We start from the raw sequence: 22,594 nt of genomic DNA, 5'->3' as shown, positions 1-22,594 counted from the left end.
AAAATTTTCATAAATAAATGGTGTGTGTGTGGGGGGGGGGAATGAATTACAGGGCCTTGGAAGATATTCTGTGCAAAGTAAAGGACCCTGGAGATTAAACTTTATTAGTTTCACAATAAATCCACTTCTGCCTGTAGGTCTGCCAGAGTACAAATAACTAATATACAAGGGAGAATTTTCGTTGTAAGCCGTACAGTAAAGGCAACGAAGGATTTTAAAGATGAAAATAGAACCTAAAGAAAAACTCTAAAAAAAAAGAATAATTTTATTATTATTTTTTTTATCTTTTTTTTTTATATTTTATTGAATTTTTACAGAGAGGAAGGGAGAGAGATAGAGAGTTAGAAACATCGATCAGCTGCCTCCTGCACATCCCCCACTGGGGATGTGCGCACAACCCAGGTACATGCCCTTGACCGGAATCGAACCTTGGACCTTTCAGTCCGCAGGCCGACGCTCTATCCACTGAGCCAAACCGGTTTCGGCAAAAAAAAGAATAATTTTAAATGCTCAAACTGCCCACGTTTATTCTACACTTTTTATTTATAAAATCACTCGGGGCCCAGTGCACGAATTCGTGCACTTTGAAAGGAACTGTGGGCCGCAAGGCAGTGGTGGGCATGGGGGTAGGTCTTGGCCCATGCTACACACCCCCACCTGGCCCCTCTGGGAACGGCCCCTGGTCCCCTGTCTGCTGGCAGCCCCGCTGGGGGGTGGGGGGGGGGGGTAGGTATTTAGAGGTAGGGTTAGTGTATGCTATGTAAAGCATTCACCATGAGCAAAAGTATAAAATTCCAGAACAAGAGGACCACGTTCAGGAGACACAGGTTTGAATCTAGCAGAGATTAAATATGGGAGTTCCCAGACTAACATATTTTGTTTGCCCTATATGGCATTAAAATAATTTTTGATGAGATGCCAACATTTAAAAATATGACAACTTACAGAGAAATCTGAATATCCAGCTTCTTTTGACAAATTGGAAAGCTCTGGAAACACTGAAGTGAGCAGCGGCTGTCCTGAACAATGCTCATCTGTTCACCGAACCCCGCTTCAGGCTAGCACACTCATGGGGGTTTCCTCTGAGACACTATAGGCATTAGAGTTTGCAGTATCTGGTAGAAGAACTCTGGAACTTCATATAGGAAGTAAGGTTAGGGTCAGAGATACAGGCCCTGGGTACCCAAATGGGGAGTTTGTATTTTGTTCAATGGTCAAGAGGAAGACTGAACAGTGTTTGCTTAGTTACTACCATTGTGTAACAAATCATCCCAAAATTTAGTGGCTTAAGACAACAATAATTTAGATCATAATTTTGTGAATGGGTAGTTTTTAAAAACAAAATATTTTTATTGATTTCAGAGAGGAAAGGAGAGAGAGAAACATCATTGGTGAGAATCAGATTGGCTGCCTTCTGCACACCCCCTACTGGAACCTGCAACCCGGGCATGCGCCCTTGACCAGAATCAAACCTGGGACCTTTCAGTCTGCAGGCTGACGCTCTATCCACTGAGCCAAACTGGCTAGGGCTGAATGGACAGTTTGGTCTGGTTCAGCTGTGTGGTTCTTCTGGTGTTGACTGGGACAGCTGGGTTAGGTTGTCTCTGCTCCATGTATCTCTCATTCTCCAGCATAGTAGCCCAGTTCATGTCTGGATCAGGGTCCAAGAGAGGGAGTGGAAGTGTATAAGGCCTCTTGATGCCTAGGCTTGGAATGGGCACACCATTGCTTTTACATTTTATTGGCCAAAGCCAGTCACAATACCAGCCTAGATTCAAGTAGTGGAGAAGTAGGCTTTATTTTTTCTCCCTTTTAAAAAATCATTTTATTGTGGAAAGTTTTAAGCATATTCACCCATATGTACCCGTCATCAAGATTCAACAACTAGCAACTCATAGCTAATCTTATTTTACTTTTTTCTTTATAACTAGAGGCCTGTTGCATGAAGAGATTCATGCAATAGGCCTTCCCTTCTCCTGCCTGCTGGCACCGGTTTTCCTCTGGCACACAGGACCCAGGCCTTCGCTCTGGCTGGAGCCGCCTTCAGTCTTTGCTGCTCCGTCCCACTCCGCCAATTCGCACCTACGTATGCAAATTAACCGCCATATTTGTTAGGTTAATTTGCATACTCTCCTGATTGGCTTGTGAGCAGAGCGGAGGGACAGTCAATTTACATGTTTGTCTATTATTAGGTAAGATTATTTTCCCTCCCCCTGAATTATTTTAAATTAAACTCCAGATATATCATTGCATTATCTATAAACCTTTCAGTTTGTAAGAGAGAGTATTTCTTTTCAATTGAAATATAATTGACATACAATAATATGTTAGTTTCATGTGTAGATTCCACTTTGCCATGGGAGGAGCTGCAAAGTCACAGTGCTAAGAGGAGTCCATACAGAGAGGGATACGTTTTTGTAAAACATCTATCACAGTTACTATCAGAGACATACTTTTGACAATATCGTTTGGAGGGGGATGTGCTCTGCATGACTGGAACTGTTTTATCTTTGTAACAGAGAAGTGCTGCCTCCCTGAATCCATAAATAACTAAAATAAATCCATAAATAAAAAAAATCCGCCACGCCGAGGATAGGAGAGAGAAAGATGCCCAGCTTTCGCCTCTTCCAGTTTCTTGTCCAGCGACTCCTTAGTTTCTGTTTCAATCCTCAGCATTGTAAAAGATAGACAGTTTCTCTGAGATTTCTGTGAATGAATGAGCAGAAAGTTAGACAATAAAAGGGAGCTTAAAGCCAAGCTAGAAGCACAAAAATGTTTCTACACTGCACAACAGTGCATAAACTACGCTCCCTTTGGTCTGGTTGGATGGAGCCTAAACCACCATCTGCATTCATGCCTTAGTGATATGATGTTCCTTCTTACTTGGTCAACTTCTCAAATACAAGTAGCTTCTCAAATACAAAGGAGGGGTAAACTCCCATCTTAGTGCGAATTAGTCTCAGTTTTAGATTCTCTAATACCAGGCTGACCCTGAGATGCAAGGGAGCCTAGAAGAGGGAAGAAGGAAAGAAGGGGGGAGGAGAGGAGAGAGAGAGAGAGAGAGAGAGAGAGAGAGAGAGAGAGAGAGAGAGAGAGAGAGAATGAGAGAATATGAATATAGTGAATATAAGCTGGAATAATCTACCTCACCAACCTACTTTAGACTAAACACTGTCCCTTAACACAGTTTCTGAAGTCCTGTACTATTGATATTTGGGCTGTAGAATTCTTTGTTGTAGGAGGCTGTCCTCTGCATTGTAGGATGTTGAGTAGTATCTATCTACTAGATGCCAGTAGTATGATCTACCCCACCCATCGTCCCTGAGTTGTAACAACCAAAAAACATCTCTAGGCATTGCCAAATGTCCCCCGAGGGGCAAAATCACCCCTGCTTGTGAACATAAAGGAAATCTTTCACAAATGTGAACTAACACGTGTGGCTCACATTGTTCGGATCAGAGAGGACCTTACCCTTAATAGAGGGCCGCCTGGAGGGCTCGTGAGCCCGACAACTATCAATGATCTCCTTCAACTGTGAAGGGCAGTCTTCACCCAGTGGCTCCTGGTGCCGGTCCTCAGCCACCAGCTGGCGGATCTTCCTAGAATCACAGCCTGGCATGGAAACAAGAGGATGAGAGGCTGAAATATTGCTCTGGCACTCACACATCTCTCTGGATGAGGATTGCTGGCATCAGACTTAGGGACTTTAAGTACTGAAGAAACAAGAGCTTCCAATGACTTCAATGACCAGCCCAGGCAGTGCCCACATTGGAGAACAAAACACCCAGGACAGCACTGATGGGGAATTTCTAGTCTTCTGGAAAAGGACCCAATCCCAGCACCATCTGAGCCAACCTTCACCCTGGTTACCTTCAAATGGGGTCTTCCCAGTGACGATTTCCCAGAGGACAATTCCAAAGCTGAAAGAAAACCGAGAAGCTGAACAATCAGAATGTTCCTGTTTTCCCACACCTCTTAGCCATTTCTAGAAACTTCAGTGAGTTTTTGGATTGCCACCCAATTCCATTTAACAGAGTAGAGGTATGATGGTGTTTGGATGTGGAGTTTGACTTGGGCTTTCCTGTCCTGTTCATCTGAGTTAGAGTCTGAGCAAGAACATGAACATACCTGTATATTTCAGCTGCTATGTCATATATATTGTACACATTTTCCAGTCTTTGAGGTGAGATATATGCTGCGGAATTGACTGTCCCTTCTTTTTTTCTCTTAGTTGTTCTGCTGATGGAAGTCTGTGTTTTGGTCAACTCAAATCCTGAAAGCTAGATAGAGAGGTGAATTAGAGATAGAAAGAAACAACAGGATCTTGGGTTGGGAGTAGTGGGCAAGGGCTTGGTGCTACACATGATTGTCGGGGAGAGTCTTTTACCTTTGAAATGTATTTCCAGTGATGTCTTCTCTCCGTGTGGCAACCATACTGGCTGGCATTATGGGTTTAATTTATTATGGTGTATTGACCAAGAGAAACACAGAGGTTTCTTCTCTGTAAAATGGGGCAATGAGGATTACCTGAGATAATGGTTATAAAGCACTTGTAAGACTTGGTAAGTTGTAGCTGTTCTAGTATCACTGTATTAGATGCAGTGCTTTCTCAGTTGAGGACTCAACTCCACTAAGTGAGGGTGGAAGAGGTGCATAGAGCTACCACATGGCTTGCTTTCTCTCAGAAGCAGTTGAAAAAATGGCATAGGGCACCCTCTTTGTTGATCTGACCCTATAGAACAGCCAGCCTGTTGCTTTGGATTTTACATGACAGCTCTGAGTTACCCCCATTGACCCTGCATGGCCAATGCCATGCTCTTAAAGAAGCCACAACACGATTAATGGGAGCAGATATTCTCCTTTCTCCATGTACACATGTCATTAGTACCATCATTGTGCAGAGGTGTGCCACCCCCAAACTTGGCCAGATATGCAAGTCTAGGGGCAAGGTGAGGAAAAGGATAAGACATGTAGAGGGCTTATCCCCCACCCTTTTTAAAAATACGTTTTCATTGACTTTTTTAGAGAGAGAGGATGGAAGAGGAATAGAGAGGTAGAAATATCAATGACAGAGAAACATGGATCGGCTGCCTCCTGCACACACCCAACTGGGGATTGAGCCTGCAACCCAGGCATGTACCTGGCCTGGGAATCGAACCAGTGACCGCTTGGTTCATGGGTCCACGCTCAACCACTGAGCAGCACTGGCCGGGCTCATCCCCTTTCCATTACATGTTTACTGAGCACTAACATCCTCTGACATCTGGCACCATGCTAGATACCAGAGAGGAAAGGCTGAAGAGCACATGTTACAGTCAGGCGGGATGAGGACCCTGAGTGATATAGTCATGGTGCTTTGGGAGCACTTACATCACACCGACGAGGAGGAATGGCAGAAAAGAACTAACTTCTGTTTTTGGGGGGCTGTCTCTGAAACTCATAATGCTGGAAGAAAGAGAGCCATCTATGGATGACAAAGAAAATACTCTTTCAGCATTTGGGAATTATGGGCATTGAGTTAAACCCTTTCTCTTCCTTATTAGAATCCGACTTTTTAGCTCCAGTCCCTTGGGAACCTGATAAAAGCAGACTGTCACCTATGCTCCTAAGTAATATGTTGATGACAAAAAATGATCACTGACAGGTAAAGCTTATTGACAGGGTATGCAGACTATAAAGAGCTGATAGGGATGCTGGGCTTTGTGGTGAATCTTTTTTTTTTTTTTTAATTTATTGATTTTTCACAGAGAGGAAGGGAGAGGGATAGAGAGTTAGAAACATCGATGAGAGAGGAACATCGATCAGCTGCCTCCTGCACACCTCCTACTGAAGATGTGCCCACAACCAAGGTACATGCCCTTGGCCGGAATCGAACCTGGGACCTTTCAGTCCGCAGGCGGACGCTCTATCCACTGAGCCAAACCGGTTAGGGCATGTGGTGAATCTTATAACTGACATGCCTCCGTGGGGACACTTGAAGATATGCCTCAGAAGTTGTTATAATGTGACTTCTGAGGGTCATGAGGCTTCTAAGGCTAGAGGGCCCCACACTCACCCGAGGGGAGCCTCTTTCTCTAGCACCTGGGAAAGGGCAAAGAGAACACCTCCTGGGTGACTGTGGGACAGCCGTGGGGACGCCACTGGAGAGAAAGATTTGACGCTGCCGTGCTGGCAAGCTATGTTTCCTGCATGATACCCTTCTAAGTGACTCCAAATGCCAAGTGTGGCCTATGTCAGTCCTGTAAGTCTGAATGCCTAGTTGGGCCTGAGAAGATCCCCTAGTGGGCATTGGGGGGATGTAGAAGTGGTGTCCAGAAATCTAAAGGGAAATGACTCTCGCCCAGCCAGTGTGGCTCAGTTGGTTGGGCCTCATCCTATGCACCAGGAGGTGGCTGGTTCAGTTCCTGGTCAGGACACATGCCCAGGTACAGGCTCGATCCCCAATAGGGGGTGTTCAGGAGGCAGCCGATCAATGTTTCTCTTTCATCAATGTTTCTATCTCTCTCTCCCTCTCCCTTCCTCTCTCTGAAATCAATAAAAACATATTTTAAAAATCATTTCGTCCCAGTCTCTTAAAAAATAAGGGAAATGACTCTTAGCCCGTCCCTGCTAAGTAGGTGGTGAGTGAAGACAGGCATCCTAACAGCAGGCAGGATTGAGTCTGACCTAGGGTGGGCACCCGGAAAGCTGTCCAGGCAGGGAAAGGGTTTTGAGTTCAGTTCTAAGGTTAAGGCAGAGAAACAAGCAGGCACAGCTTTTCTGGGCAACAGGTGTCCCTCTCCCGGCACCAAACAGTCACCAAGGTTGAACTCAAAGAGCCCCCTGGAAGGCCACACTCACCTTCACTTGGTAGCCGTTAGTTACTAGGAAGCTCCTGCTGCTGATGTTTCTATGGAGTTCAGGGGCTTCGGAATGGTGCAGCCTGACATGACCAAAGGCAGGGAGCGTTAGTGACCTTTGCAAGACCTTCCCGGGGGGCTTGACAGTTATTACCGGAACAAGGAGGCTGGTCAGTACCATGCCTCTCCCCCTTGTACCTCGGTTGTGGGCTAAATCCCTGATCAGGGCAAGTGCTGGAGGCAACCAATTGATGTGTCGCTTTCACATCGATGTGTCTCTCTCTTTGTCTCTCCTCCTCCCACTTTTTCTAAAAATCAGTGGAAAAATATCCTCGGGTGAGGATTAACAACAACAAAAACTTAAGGAAGGGGAGACTATCTTGGGCTTCTGGCCTGTTCTCTCATCCTCTCTGGGATATCAGTAGGGAAGGAAGACTCATTCTGTTCTTCTCAGCATCCTTTCAACCCATATGGTACCTGCATAAGCCATTGGCTGCCCCCAGGGCCAGGACGATGCGTTCCGCCAATGTGAGGTCCTTTTTCTGATCCAGCAGTTCCCTGAGGGTCCCGAGCTCACAGTACTCCATGACAATGGAGAATTGAGGTGGGGTCACTGATGGAAAGAAGATCAGCCCCACTCAGAGCTGCTGCTCTGCAGCCCATCTCCCCCTATCTCTACAGACACAGAAATCAGCGCTGCACTGCTTCTCCCCCACCCTCTAACCCCATCTCACACAGTTTGCATCCTGACCTCACTGAATGGGTCAAATACCCACAGAGTTCCCATACCTCTTCGTCGTCGTATTTGGCATGTCGGAATTATACATTCTCTTAGTTATTTGAGTAATGTCTCCCCCACTCAAGTTCAAGCCCCAGAGGGCAGGCTCTGTTTTGTTCACACCCTCAGATGCAAGAACCAACACACAAAGAATGAATCAGTCACCTCAGCCATCACCCAGGAGACCAGATATCACTGGAAGTTTTCCTTTAGTTGAGGGAGGCTGTAGGGAAACGTCTAAAGGGGAATAAAACATTTAAAGGGGTTGCTCTGTCCCCTCTGTAGACAAGAGCAACAATGTATAACCCACAGGAGAGGCCATGCTATGAGGGAAAATGCAGCCACATTAAAAAATTAAAATGAAAAAGAATCTGACGCATGAGGTTCTTGGTCAAGGGGCAGGTTAATTGAGTTTTTAGGTTTGATCTACACTAATGATATGAGCAAGGATAGATTCCTTGTTCTTGATAAAGGGGCAGGTTAATTGAGTCTTGGGGTTTGATCTACACTAATGATGATCCAGGGTAGATTCCTTATACTGATCAATCAGCTTTATCATGTTTTATTGCAACAAGATGCTTCCATCACTCAGGCCAGTATCTGAACAAGATCCCCAGTAGACTGGGAGGAGAGGAGGTGGCCACATTAGTGCAAATCGGCCCTCAGGATAAAGCCAAATTCAAGCCCTTGTTTCCTGAAAGGATATGGGAACCTGCATCTTGGGATGCAGAAAAAAGAACACTGATCATAATCACACTATATAGATCCCACCCTTCCAGCTCTTCTTTAAAAATGCAATGCATTATAAGATATATGACAGACCCCCAAAAGAAGGCCCAACCCCAGAAGCACTCCTTACCTGTTTCATCAATGCAAATCCCAAATATACGCAGGATGTTAGGAGAATCAAATTTCTTCATGGTTGTGACCTCATTATTGAAAACATGCCTCACTCTTCTATGAGGATGAAAGGGACAATTAGGATTTCAAGATGGGAGGGTCCCTCTGAGAACATATAGTGTAGGGACCATCTGTGCATGTGTGGGGGATTGTCAGCATCCTGGGGTGAGATGAGCTTGGCTACTGATGGCAGTGTTTAGCAGTAGAATTAGCATGCACAATACATGCTACAACATAGATTTACCTTGAAAAGATCATGCTAAGTGAAAGGAGTCAAACACAAAAGGCCACATATCGTATCATTCCATGTGTGCAATATCCAGAACACACAAATCCATAGAGACAGAAAGTAGATTAGTAGGTGCCTAGGGCTAGAGAAGGTGGGGGTAGCAGTATATGGGGAGTGACTGCTAAAGGGTCTAGGGTTTCCTTGTGGGATTATGCAAATGTCCTAAAAATCACTTTATGGCAATGGTTGTACAACTCTGTAAATATATTAAAAGCCAGTAAGTTATACACTTTAAATGGGTGAATCTTATGGTATGTAAATGATGTGTCAATAAAGTTATTAAAAATACTATCCCAATCAAAATCTCAATGTGTATGTTGAGGAATGTGATATTTATTTAGCTTAGTCAACCTGAGAAAGAAGAGCCAAGATGGAGGGTGTTACCTTACTAGATACTGAGAATTACTAAAAAGTCATAATAAAAACAAAACAGTGTTATTGGTGCAAAGACAAATTGACCAGTGGAATGTAATAGAGAGGTTAGAGCCAGATCCATGTCTAAATAGAAACTTAACGTACAACAAATGTGGCACCACAAGTCAATGGGGGAAAACATTTAATAGCTGGTGTAGAGAAAATGGATTCATTGTATAGATAAAAAATAAAACTAGGCCTTACATAATATCAAAGGTGGATTCCAGGAGAATTAAAGCCTAATGTGAGAAATAAAACTCAAAGTTAATAGAAGAAATCTGGAATGCCTAGGGGAGTGGAAGGGCACCTCAAGAGCACAAATACATAATAAGGTAACATTTTGGTAGAATTAATAACATCAAAATTTAAGCTGTCTGTTGATGGACACCACTGGCAAAATTAAAGTATAGAAAATATGATGCGAGAAGACCTTTGCAATATCTCAAACTTAGAAATGATTAATTGCCACAATATACATGTTTATCTTCTACACATGGACATGACAAAAACAGCAACCGTGACAGAAAGAAGGGCAATATAGAGAAGCGGAAACCCAAATAGCTAAAAGCCATATGAATAAATGTTCAAATTCATTAGTAAACAGAAATGCAAATCAAAATAGCGATAGGATGTTACTTTATAACCATAAGCATGAGAAAAATGAGAAAGCTGGATAACACTAAGAGTTGGTAGAGATATGTAATTCCAGAGCTCTCACACATTGCTGGGAGAGTATAGGCACCTGCAACCCATTCTACATAGTCAATTTCATATAAGCATGACCCATTGATTCCTCTATGACCCATTGCTTCCCCTCCTGGCAACACAGCCCAAAGAAAATTCTCATACAGGTCCAAAAAGGGGGTACTTATAGTGGCATTATTTTTGGTGGGGGAACGTTGGAAACAGGTTGGGTTCCATCATTGGAAAAATAGGTAAAATGTGGGTCTACACCGCAGACAGCAGTCAGAAGGAAAGGGCTACAAGTACAGTACTAGTTCCCTGATGCTGAGTGGAAAAGGTAAGAACAGTACGCAACAGACATATAACACTACCACTTGTGAAAATAAAAGATGCACGCACGTATAACAACAACAAACATTTTACAAGAACACCTACAAACAAAACACACTTTATTGCCTGTGGAGGGGATGGGGGACCGAGAAATAGGAACGGAAGGGAATACAAATTTTTAAATAACTAAATGTATGAATAAAAGAGAGAAGTTTCTAGAATTGAGGTTGGAAGACATGCACTTAAAGTCTAGGCTCTCTGCTCCTTAAGAGTAGAGGGCAAGTCATTTCACCCTTTGGGGCCCCGTTCTCCCACCTAATGGAGACAATACGCCTCTCTCCTTGGGGAGTTTTAGAGAGGAAGTGAAATGATACATGAGATAGTAACTACACAAAAGCACTTACCCAGGGTTTCTGATCTGGACGTTGTTGAATACTTTTATGGCCACTGGAGATTGGTAATATTTTCCTTTAAAAACTTCGCTGAATTCATTTTTCTTTAGAGAGATCCAATCAGAAAGCTCCTCCTTCTTAATCTCCGTGATTTTATTTGCTAGGGCCGCCTTTATTGATTTCTGTAATTCTGACCGTAGGACAGAAGGAAATAGAGTCAAAGAGCTGAGGAAGGTGTCCTAAGGGAAGACGTGTCTCTGTAAACATGTAAGTGGGAAGCCTTATGCCATGACCCAAAGCTGGCCCTGGCAGGACCTTCTGACTCACTCAGCCTGGGGAAGAGGTTCCAGAGCCTCTGAAGGACCAGTAGAGACACAGCTGGATGGTTAACAAAAATGTGTCATGCACTTCCTGCCCCTCTTCTTCAAGTCCTGTCTGTCTCTCCAGCCTAAACCTCCATCTCAACCCGTCTCACTCGTTTTGGAGCCCTTCCTACGCCTACTGCCACTTGAGCTCGGCACTTGAACATTTAGCACCTTGTTTAGTCATTTCAGCTCTAATAGTGAGAGACACAGTTCAAGCTGAGTGACTCCACTGCTGGTATGTGTTCACACGACTCTCTTTCCTCTCCCTCCCTCCTACCCTGTGGCTGTGAGCTCCCCTAAGGCAGGGTCTTTCTCTGCATCTGACTTGGCTCTATGTACAAGGCTCTGACAGCAGATACAGATTGGTCAAATGAGTGATGAATGAGTATTTTAAATTGGATTTGCATTTGTTCTTGGGAATTCAGCAAAAGAAGCTTCGATACTATCTAGAGCAGTGGTTCTCAACCTTCCTAATGCCGCGACCCTTTAATACAGTTCCTCATGTTGCGGTGACCCCCAACCATACAATTATTTTCGTTGCTGCTTCGTAACTGTCATTTTGCTACTGTTATGAATCGTCATGTCAATATCTGATATGCAGGATGTATGTTCATTGTTACAAATTGAACATAATTAAAGCATAGTGATTAATCACAAAAACCATATGTAATTATATATGTGTTTTCCGATGGTCTTAGGCGACCCTGTGAAAGGGTCGTTCGACCCCCCAAAGGGGTCGCTACCCACAGGTTGAGAACCGATGGCCTAGAGGAAGTTGTCAGCGCTTAGACCGGTACTAGAAGGTATCTTGGGGGTCAAGAGGTTCCCTTCAAATGCTACTCCATGGACAGAAGCCTGGGCTAAGTTATGAGCACATCCGCAAACCTGTGGGCTGTTTCCAACCATCCAGCCTAGAAAATGGGCAGTGGTGGGCTGGGGGAAGACTGGAGTTCCTACTGAACAAATGACTCTGGTTTGGGGGCAGTCAGAAGCAGCAGGTCACAGGTAACTCACGGCGCCTCATGATTTTTCCCACTTCATTTTTCACTTGCTCCACTGAAGCTTCGATAATTTCACTTGCTGCAGGAAAAAAGAGTAGCAAATACTCAAAAATAGAAATGCGAATTAAAAGCACACCGACGTCCCATTTTCTTTAACTTATCATATTCATTGCAGTAGGGATTACTACTACTGCTCACGAATATTCATCTTTCTACTTCTTTAAAAAAAAATATTTTCTTGATTTTTTACAGAGAGGAAGGGAGAGGGGTAGAGAGTTAGAAACATTGAGCAGCTGCCTCCTGCACACCCCCCATTAGGGACGTGCCTGCAACCAAGGTACATGCCCTTGACCAGAATCAAACCTGGGACCCTTGAGTCTGCAGGCCGACGCTCTATCCACTGAGCCAAACTGGTTAGGGCTTGTCTTTCTACTTCTAAGCACATAGTGAATGCCTTTGAAGCACGGCTGTGTCACTCGCTTTGACTAAGAAATGAAGTGAAAGAAATGCGAAGGAAGTTTGTGTTAATGCGAAAGTGCCATAACCTTGAAAGTTCCTGGAAAGGACAGCTCCTACCTCGGAGTCTCCTGGACTTTGCCTAAATAAGAAAAAAAGTTTTCTTTCTTTGAGACACTGTTGTGTGGTTTTTTTTTTTTTACACCATAGCATAATCTCATCTATCCTTATTTATATAATCAGAAATACGTTTAAAAACTGATAGGACCTTCAGTGCTAAAGCTAATGAAGAAAAGTGTGGAGAAACACAATCTCATACATAGTTGGTAGGAATGATATTGATCTAACCTCTGTGGAGGACAATCTGGCAATCTCTATCAAAATTTTAAGTTCCAGGGGGAGGGGAGGAGGCTGGGGACATCTGTAAAAAAAAAAAAAGTAAAGTGCTCATACTCTTTGACCCACTTATAGGAATTGTTCCTAAAGATATCCTGAAATATATGCAAAGATGCTTAAGGCAGGACTACTTACAATTGTGAAAAACTGGGCACAACTCAAATGTTCATCAATAGGGAGTTGTTTAAATATATGTGGCCCGCCCTAACCGGTTTGGCTCAGTGGATAGAGCGTTGGCCTGCAGACTGAAAGGTCCCAGGTTCGATTCCGGTCAAGGGCATGTACCTTGGTTGCGGGCAACATCCCCAGTAGGGGGTGTGCAGGAGGCAGCTGATTGATGTTTCTCTCTCTCTCATCAATGTTTCTAACTCTCTATCCTTCTCCTTTCCTCTCTATAAAAAAAAAATCAATAAAATATATTTTAAAATAAATGAATAAATAAATAAATAAATAAATAAATAAATCTGGCCCATGTATACCAAGGAATACGAGGCAACTCTATGGAAATTAATATGGATGAATATTCAAGATTTAGTGAGAAAAGCAAGAAGCAGAACAGTGTGTTTAGGATGCTAGTGATAGTGTAACATTGATTAAAAAATCTATATTCTTAAATATTTGGAAGGCTATTCAACGAACTGGTAAAGAAGATTATGTCTGGGGAGGAAACAGTTCCTGTGAGGTCAAGGTGAGAAGGACATTTACTTCTCATGCTGGGCCCTTTTTGTACCTTGTGAATGTATTACTTGATAAAAGTGTTTTTAACACTCCGGTGTGGGGTGAATTTCCCGCCAAAATATAAGATGGCGCGGGCAATTATTTAGGTTTCCCGCGCAAAATCAGGGATTTTTATGATACCTATTACCCCAATGGGTATGAAACGGTTCGCATACGCAGGTAGGTATCTTTGTGAACGGCAAACAAACAAATATTTGGTAATACGCAGTTACAATCGGCCCGAGTTTACACGTTTCCCGCATTCCACCGCAAATCTATATGAACCGAGTTAAGACGGCTCCCGCGGAGTACGCGCAATTCACGCGAGCCGACTTAACTCGTTTCCCCCACTCCAAGTGTTAAAAACTGAAAAGCCTCACTCATTTATGAATAATAAAGACCATTATAAACTGATGAACATAAATAGATACAGAGGCAGAGCAGCATTAAACAGACTGTCAAACTACAGCAGGAAGGCTGGGGAGGGTTGGGGAGGTAAGAGATCAACCAAAGGACTTGTATGCATGCACATAAGCATAACCAATGGACACAAGACACTGGGGGGGTAGGGGAGGCCGGGGGAAGGTCAAGGGGGAAAAAAAAGGAGACAAATGTACTACTCTTTGTAATATTTTAAGCAATAAAAAACAAAACAAAACTGAAAAGCAAGAGCAGAAGGTAAATCCTGTCCTCCAAGTTGATGACACAAACATGCCCCCCACCTTTCCCAGGAAGTGGGCCAATTTGAGTGCTGAAGATTAGGAAGGCTGGGGGCCAGTCCTGTCTTTCAGTTGGGTTGGCCCCTGCACACACCTCTTTCCCTTGGCCCCCAACCCCTGATTCTGTTTCTCTTTCTTGGGTGTTTGGTTGGAGGATTACAGATGTCTCACTTTCCCTCGTCCAGAAAAGAACCCATTTTGCCCACAGGTCTCTTCCAGGCGCGGTTTGACCTGGTTGAGTGTCTCCTGCTGACCTGATTGGGGATGGACCGCCTTCCACATCAAGGTGGCAGAACAGTGATTTTGCTGGGCTCCAGTGCCCAGAAGGTTCATTCAAATGTCCTTTACCCTCTCCTCACTTCCTCTCTCTCCACCCATAGTCCTTACAAAAGGGAAGAGTTTAGAATTCCTATCACCAAGATCTGCAAAAGGGTAAAGAGGCCACATTTGTTTCCATCCTTCTGCTCTGTTCCCTCTTCTGGTGGCCCTGGCCCCACTGTCACCCCCTATTCCAACCTAGCCCATGTTTCATCCCTAAGGCCTTGTCCTCCACTAAGTCCACCAAGTTCAAGGGCCACTCTAGTTCAAGCCACCGTCATCTTCTACCTAGTCTCAAAGTGGCTCTTAACTAGGCTCACATTTCCACTCTTGCCTTCTGGGGTATGTTGAATGATTGGTCCCAATTCTTCACTCCTATGTAATAGTCTTATACATCCACACTATTATAGCTTCATAGCGGGCACACTGTATTTCCTTGTCCCTTCATGTTGGGCTTGGCTACATCGATGGCTTTGAATATTAGTGGAAACAAGTAGAGGCTTGAATCGTGCTGGTACTGTGGAGCTTGCCTTCTTGCAATTCTGCCAAAAGAACATTCTCCAAGGACTCACTGCTCCTACAACCTCGGCTCCAGAATGAGACAGGTTAAACAGATCTAAATTAGACCTGCTGCCTGGAGCCCAGCACAGCCTAGGCCCCTGAGATCAGAAGAATCCCAATGGACCCACAGATCTGTGAGCAGGAGAATGAATGACTATTGTTTCAAGCCTCTGGATTTTGAGATGGTTTGTTATTGCAGTATTAGTATAGCAACTGACTAATACGTATCATTACAGTCCATTGCCACATGGCAGCCCAAGTGATGTTCTTTTTTTTTTATTATTAAATATATTTTATTGATTTTTTACAGAGAGGAAGGGAGAGGTTAGAGAGTTAGAAACATCGACCAGCTGCCTCCTGCACACCTCCTACTGGGGATGTGCCCGCAACCAAGGTACATGCCCTTGACCAGAATCGAACCTGGGACCTTTCAGTCCGCAGGCCGACGCTCTATCCACTGAGCCAAACCGGTTAGGGCCCAAGTGATGTTCTTTAATACAAGTCAAATCATGACAGGCCCACGTTTAAGACCTCCCTTTCCTGGCTCCTATGACTCAGAATAAAACCTATATTTCTTTTAATGCCTTCAAGGCCCCATACGACCTTGCTCCTGTATCTTCCGGCCTACTTCTCCACATCCATCTCATACTACTCTCTTCCATGTCTACCCCACCAAAGCCATCCTGCCTTCTGGTTGTTCCTTGCACTTGCCACATTTATTCCCCATCTCAGGGCCTTTGCATCTCCTGTTTTCTCTGCTGGGAATGCTCCTCTCCCTCATCTTCATATGGCTTGCTCCTTCTCATTATTCAAGGCGTCCATTCCAATGCCACCGGTTAGAGAAGCTTTCCCTGAACACTCAGTCTGCATCTGCTGTCACTTTCTATTTCATTGCCCTGCTTATGGCTTTCATTGCTTTTAAATAAAATGACTTAGACCTCTATCTGCAGACTTTATGTTTCAAGAGGGCAGAGATTTTGTCTACTTTTCTCTGTGTTATGTCTCAGAAACGTAGAACACTAGCTGGCATACAGTAGGTACAGTTGTGTTTTTCATAATGTTGAGGTCAGCGATGGACTGCATATATGAAGGTGGACCATAAGCTTATAATGGAGCTGAAAAATTCCTATCACCGAGTGATGTCCCACAGTGATTACTTATGTGTTTGTGGTGATGCTGGTCTCAGCAAACCTACTACCTTGCTATAAAAGTATAAAAGTATAGCACATACAATTATGTACAGTACATAATACTTGATAATAAGTGACTAGGTTACTGGGTTATGTATTTACTATACTATCCTTTTTATTGTCACTTTAGAGTATACTCTTTCTACTTATAAAAAAAGTTTACTGTAAAACTGTATGCAATATTATGCCAGCAGCAACCTCATATATCTCATGTTTACTATGTCTTCTGGTTGCATCATATTCTCTTGACTTAATCTTTAGTTGGTTTGTACAGTCGAATGTTGTACAGGCTTGTGGCCTAGGAGCAATAGCTTATAACGTATAGCCCAGGTGTGTAGTAGGCTAGACAATCTAGGTTTGTGTAAGTGCACGCTGATGTTCCCACATCGCTGAAATCGCCGAATGACACATTTCTTTGAATGTATCCCTGCCATTGAGTGGCACGTGACTATACTCAATTCATGTTTGCTTAGTTAATTAGTTAGTTCTTCCTCCTGATAATTTACATATTAACAGAAGGTCCTGGAAAAAGTAAGGCTGGAAGGAATTAGCTTCTGGAATTCTAAGTATTACATCAAAGAGAATGAAGAAGCAAAGAAGACATTAGTATCAACACCCCCAACCTCTCTCCTACTCTGGCTTGCCCAAATTTCACCAGGTCTCCCCCCCCCACCATATCTGGGCCTATGGATGTTAGGAGTTCTGAGTCACATGAATGATATCTGCTCAAACCTCTTCAGCCTTCCTGCTTCTCTGGTAAATCAAAACGAGACTAAAATGCCCCCATTTACTCCCCATGACAAAAGAAGCCTTACCAGTTAGACTCTGGAAGACTCGCCAATCTCGCTCTGCATCCTGCTGATCCTCTTTTTTCCAGGCTTCTTTGCTGATGCTTGAAATAGACACCCCCTGATACACCTGAAGCGCCAGTGAGAGCTCCTGGTAGACATCGTTCAGCCTATTGTTCACATCTGTAAAGAGTTCTTTGTTCTTCCCTGATGTTAGAAACTTATGGAGAAAGGACTTATCGCTAAACTTATCTATCTTCTTCTTGGCTTCCTTGAGGGCAGCCTGGAAATTGTTCAGGGCAGTGATGATCCCAGGGGACAGGTTCCCCTCTCCTCGGGCCTGGAGCTCTTGCAGAGGCTGCAGCAGGCCGTGGATGCGGTTCCTTAGACGTTTGTACTGTCCCTCGCAGTGTTGCATCTTTTCACATAGTTCGTACACATACTGGGCCCAGGAGATGACGTTCTTCAATATATCCATACCTGGAAGAAACTGATGCAATCTGTTCAAGTCCCAGAAATCTCCTGCATATTTACGACTGGGCTACAGGGGTGTCTGTGATTTAAATGGCTGAAGAATTCTCCCCACAATTTCATATAAGGTAGAGATGGCTTGACGCCCACCAATATCTGTTCTGCCCTTCCATAATAACAGAGCTGTGGCTGGGAAGTGTTGGCTCACCTAGGACTATATCTCTCAGCCGTCCTTGAGGCTTGATGTGGCCATATGACTAGTTCTCGCCAATGGGGTGTGAGTGGATAGGATATATGCTACTTTGGGCTGAGGCGGGTTTGTCTCCTTTACACACTATCAGCTGGATGCATAGGATGACACAGCCCTAGGGGTGTTGGAGTCCCGAGAAAGAAGGTGGAGTCTCAAGAAGGAAGAATCCTGGATCCCTGATTCATCACTTGGAGGAGGGCTGCTCACAGACCTGGACCATCTGCCACGGACTGTTAAGTGAATGAGGAATAAACTTCTGTTGTGTTTGAGCCACTATATTTTGGTGTCTGGTCATTATATCAGTTTAGCCCAGGGGTGGGCAAACTTTTTGACTCGAGGGCCACAATGGGTTCTTAAACTGGACCAGAGGGCCGGAACAAAAGCATGGATGGAGTGTTTGTGTGAACTAATATAAATTCAAAGTAAACATCATTACATAAAAGGGTACGGTCTTTTTTTTTTTTTTAGTTTTATTCATTTCAAACAGGCCGGATCTGGCCCGCGGGCCGTAGTTTGCCCACGGCTGGTTTAGCCTATTCTAACAAAAATATCCTGCCAAAGTATAGGGGTGACGATAGGATGGTGAGTTGGAAATCTCAGGCCCTGTCTAAAGAAGGCAAGGGTTAGCCAGCAAGGATAAATGGTCCAGTGGTGGAAGACCTTCCAGTTTTGAAAGAGCAGACAGAGCCCTAACCGGTTTGGCTCAGTGGATAGAGCATCGGCCTGCGGACTGAAGGGTCCCAGGTTCGATTCCGGTCAAGGGCATGTACCTTGGTTGCGGGCACATCCCCAGTAGGGGGTGTGCAGGAGGCAGCTGATCAATGTTTCTCTCTCATCGATGTTTCAAACTCTCTATCCCTCTCCCTTCTTCTCTGTAAAAAATCAATAAAATATATTTAAAAAAAAGAAAGAGCAGACAGAAATCTGGATTTTTATGTTAAATCTCTCAATTTAAAATCTTGCAACCACCCCTGGCCAGGTAGCTCAGTTGGTTATAGCGTTGTGCCAATACATCAAGTTGCAGGTTCGATTTCCTGGCAGGGCACATACAAGAAGCAACCAATGAATGCATAAATAAGTGGAACAACAAATAGATATTTCTCTCTCTCTCTCTCTCTCTCTCACTTTTAAAAATATAAAATCTTGCAACCAAGTAAAAAAATGTGCAGTCCAACTGTGTGGGTCAAATAAAACATGTCTGCCAACTGGATATTGCCCATGAGGCCCCAATTTGCAACCTTGGCCACGGTTGGCCAAGGATACTCAGGATTGTAACAGAACTTGGCTTCTGTCAATCTCAGCTTTTCCTTTCTATCTCTTTTCCCAATGCTTGAGCATCCCTGTCTCCCTAGTGCTCGTCCCCAGCTCTCTCTGCTGCGTTTTTAGAAAGCTGTACATTTGTTATAGCCTACCCATTGTCTATGCACCAATAAGACTTCATTATGTAAGTGCCGCTCCCTCAGAGGCATTTGCACTAAAGACTCGGGTTTTCCAGGCCCAAAGGAATCGTGGTGAACATCTGTGTTGCCCTCACAGCACCCATTTTCCTACCTCCTATTACTGCCCAGATTTTAAGTGGCTATTGCTCCTCCCCCATTCAGCAATGAGTGTGTAGGGAGCTGGCCCCACTTCTGGTTCTAGAGGTGAAACCTGATGTATCTAAGCCAGTGGTTCTCAACCAAAGATGATTTTGCCTCCAGAGGACTTCTGGCAATGTGACTGCTACTTACATCTGGTGGGTAGATGTTAGGGTGCTATAATGCATAGGACAACCCCTCCACAGCAAAGAATTATCCAGCCCAAAAGGTCAATAGTGCTGGGGTTGAGAAAACGTGATCTAAGCCATCAGATAATTCCTAATAGCCTTTCACAGTGATTGATTCAAAATTGGGCACGCGGGCTAACTTGAGTGGAGGGGAATGGTTGCCGGGGAGATTCCTGGATCCCCTAAGACAGCCCAGGAAGCCAGCTTCTAACTCTTAATTTCTCTCCCCCTCCCTCTCTCTTTCATCTGAATATGGGTGAATGAGTGAGAAAGCATGGAGCCCCAATCCTAAAGCCTTGGGATGAGCAACCTACAAATGACAGAATGCAAAGAAAAGGAAAGAAAATGCAAAGGTTTGAACTGACCCTGAAGTCTACCCCATTTCTCAACTACATGTTTCATGAACCAATGACCTTTCTTATTATTTAAGCCAGTTTGCATCATGCTTGCTGTACTTGTAACTAAAGGCAACCTGTTTCAGTGATGAGTGATGATAAGAACAATGATCACAAATCTCCCTATTCAGTTAGTATATGCTACGAACTTTGGAACCATGAGTTCACTGTTTTATAGTCGGAGATACTTAGGCTCAGGGAAGTTGCATTTAAATAAGTACAAGACCATGGTGATGGTTTCCAAAGTACTTTTAAACAGTTAATCTCAGCAGCTCCATGAAATAGGTGGGACACCGATTATCACCATGTTAAAGATCAGATAACAGTTTGGAGAATTGCATTGGCTTGACACACAAATCTGGCTTGACACACAAATCTGATGAATGAAAAACTAGCGGAAGTGAAACCAACTGAGCAACCAGTGGGTACACTTTTGTTTTTCTTGCCTTAAAGTTATATGGACCTGGCAAAGGAAATGACAGGTATGAAGGCATGTCTAAAAAGACTCAGTGGATTGCATAGTACCCAGCTACTCCCAGTTGCTAAGCAAATGCCTTCAAAGCCATTTCTTGGCACCCATGAGGGCAATGGGCTTTACACTTTTCTCTGGTCCACTGAAGACAGAATCAGATGTGAAAGTGTTGCTCAAGGAATCTTGCAGATTTCAGTTTCATAGCTTCAAGCTCCAATTAGCCTATTACCAACTTCATAAAAAAGCTACATCTCCACAATAATTAATCAGAAAAGATAATGGGGAAATACCCCACTCATAAAAGTGACAATTTAAAACAATACATTTTACAGAAGTGATGATGTGGTATGAAAAAAATCACACAAAACAAAGCTTAAAGAAAATGGAGAGAACTGTTATATCTCTGGCTGTGAAGATTAAAAATGACAGGCCAGACAATCCTTCTCCAATTTAAACCCAATTTAAAGCAATTCCAACAAAACTCCCAATGGTATAGTTTGGTATTGAAACGAAATGATCCTAAAGTTAATTTCAAAGAGGAAATTGGTAGGAATAACCAGATTTTTAAAAACAAATAAGAGGACTTACCTATAAGATGCAAATCTATTAAAAACTGCAATAACTGAAACTGCTTAGGGCTTATTAACCATTGATAAAGATATCAAAAGGATAAGAGGGAATAGAAGTATATACATATTTTTGACTCAACAATGTGAATTTCTAGGAACTTATGCTGTAGAAAAGCTTGTATGTGTATAGAAAGATATATACTAAGATGTTCATTGCAGTGCTATTTATAATATGGAAAGCTGCTAACAAGGAGAGGGAAAATTTACTATTTTTAAAAGTGAAAAAATCTTTAAGTGGTATAACAATATAAATCCATAAGTAATCTAATGGCATTTCCTTTTCTGCTCAAAATAAATAAAATAATAAAATAAAATAAAATAAAAAAAGAGGTATCAGACATCCTTTCCTGATGAGGGCATTATCACTCAGTAGGCTTCTTAGGCAATTTACCCACAGACAGCCTGGAGTTCCTCTGTCCAGGGCTTCTGGGACGGCTCCTCTGAGCGGGTTCCCAGGGCCCTCCAACCCCCATCCATTCCACCTCTTCTTTGGCAGAAGGCAGTGAGTCATTCAGAGACCCGCGCGCGGGCAGCTCTACCATCAGAGCGCAGGAAATGAAACTAACCCGGACCCGAGTTCCGGGAAATCGAACAGGGGGCCACCCCACTCTCGGTTACTCCCCCATCTCCCCTCCCGGCCCAGGGACCCCACCGCAGCCCCCTGCCCCCGCAAGGCGGACCGCGCCCCGCCCAGAGACCACACCAGACTCACCCTTGTCCCTCCGGAAGGCGTCCACTCTGCCCGGTGCACAGTCCAGGAGGCCCGCTCCCGCCAAGCAGAGGCTGCCTGTGCCCAGCGGAGAAGTCTGTGGACGTGAGGCCACAGGGGAGTCCCGAGTCTCCCGGTGCCCGCTTCCCTCCAGGACTCCGCGCTCTGCGCTCCTGCTCTGCGCTCCGGCTCCCTTTTCCCGCCGCAGGACTGTCTGTCGTTGGGGTTGGGGTTGTGCCTGAACCGTTCGGTCCTGCGCCCTCCAGAGGCCACCGACCCAGGGCTGGCACGTGGACAGTGAAGTCTGACCAGTCTGAGCCCACGGCTCAGGTGCCCTGGATCCTAGAGCCCCTTTCTAGAAAGTTCAGAGCGGAGTCTCCTCCCTTCCTCCTGGCAGTTTCCTCCCGCGCTTTCCACCCTCCCCCTCCTTCCCGCATTCACTCGGTAACTATTTCTAGAACACACTAAGTCCTCACTTAAGGCTCCCTATAGGTTCTTGGACTGACTTTAAGGGGAACCTCATATGAGGAAACCAAGTTGACCACAGGCTACATGGTATGCACAAGAGTTAAGTTTCTACAGCATATTTCTGGTCACAAAAAATCACCAAACTTCTGATAAACACCCCAAACACTTATAGTAAACATTGGAAAAAATGTGAACTCCATGTACATGTAAGAAAGACTAAAAAAAAACAGGATCGTATTTTCCAACCTGCTCATTCCAGTTCAGGGCTAGGTGGCTGAAGCCTCTCCCAGCAGCTCAG

The 22,594-nt window shown here is 44.2% G+C and overlaps 1 protein-coding gene across 3 annotated transcripts; it reads right to left on the bottom strand.

Moving 5' to 3' along the window:
* Positions 1–1,326: 1,326 nt before the first annotated feature.
* Positions 1,327–22,097, bottom strand: MLKL (mixed lineage kinase domain like pseudokinase). 3 transcript variants are annotated; one of them, XM_070397758.1, is made up of 11 exons: positions 21,832–22,097; positions 17,165–17,627; positions 12,006–12,071; positions 10,639–10,816; positions 8,477–8,574; positions 7,317–7,452; positions 6,841–6,922; positions 4,129–4,280; positions 3,871–3,920; positions 3,472–3,612; positions 1,327–2,706 (listed from the first exon to the last, which is right to left on the bottom strand). In XM_070397758.1, exons 2-11 carry the CDS (start codon positions 17,613–17,615, stop codon positions 2,663–2,665), a joined length of 1,398 nt encoding a protein of 465 aa, XP_070253859.1. In that variant the 5' UTR covers positions 17,616–17,627; positions 21,832–22,097; the 3' UTR covers positions 1,327–2,662. The 3 variants fall into 3 exon arrangements, with proteins under 3 accessions (XP_070253859.1, XP_070253858.1, XP_070253857.1); XM_070397757.1 differs by having other exon boundaries at positions 17,165–17,637; positions 21,832–21,906; XM_070397756.1 differs by lacking the exon at positions 21,832–22,097 and adding an exon at positions 21,511–21,581.
* Positions 22,098–22,594: the final 497 nt, after the last annotated feature.

Source organism: Myotis yumanensis, unplaced genomic scaffold (genome assembly GCF_028538775.1).
Source record: "Myotis yumanensis isolate MYYU_CA2020_CCGP unplaced genomic scaffold, mMyoYum1.0.hap1 SCAF_18, whole genome shotgun sequence".
In the NCBI taxonomy this organism is placed as follows: Eukaryota; Metazoa; Chordata; class Mammalia; order Chiroptera; family Vespertilionidae; genus Myotis; species Myotis yumanensis.
Note: the sequence above shows the minus strand (reverse complement) of the source record. Positions and strands in the feature narration are given on the sequence as shown.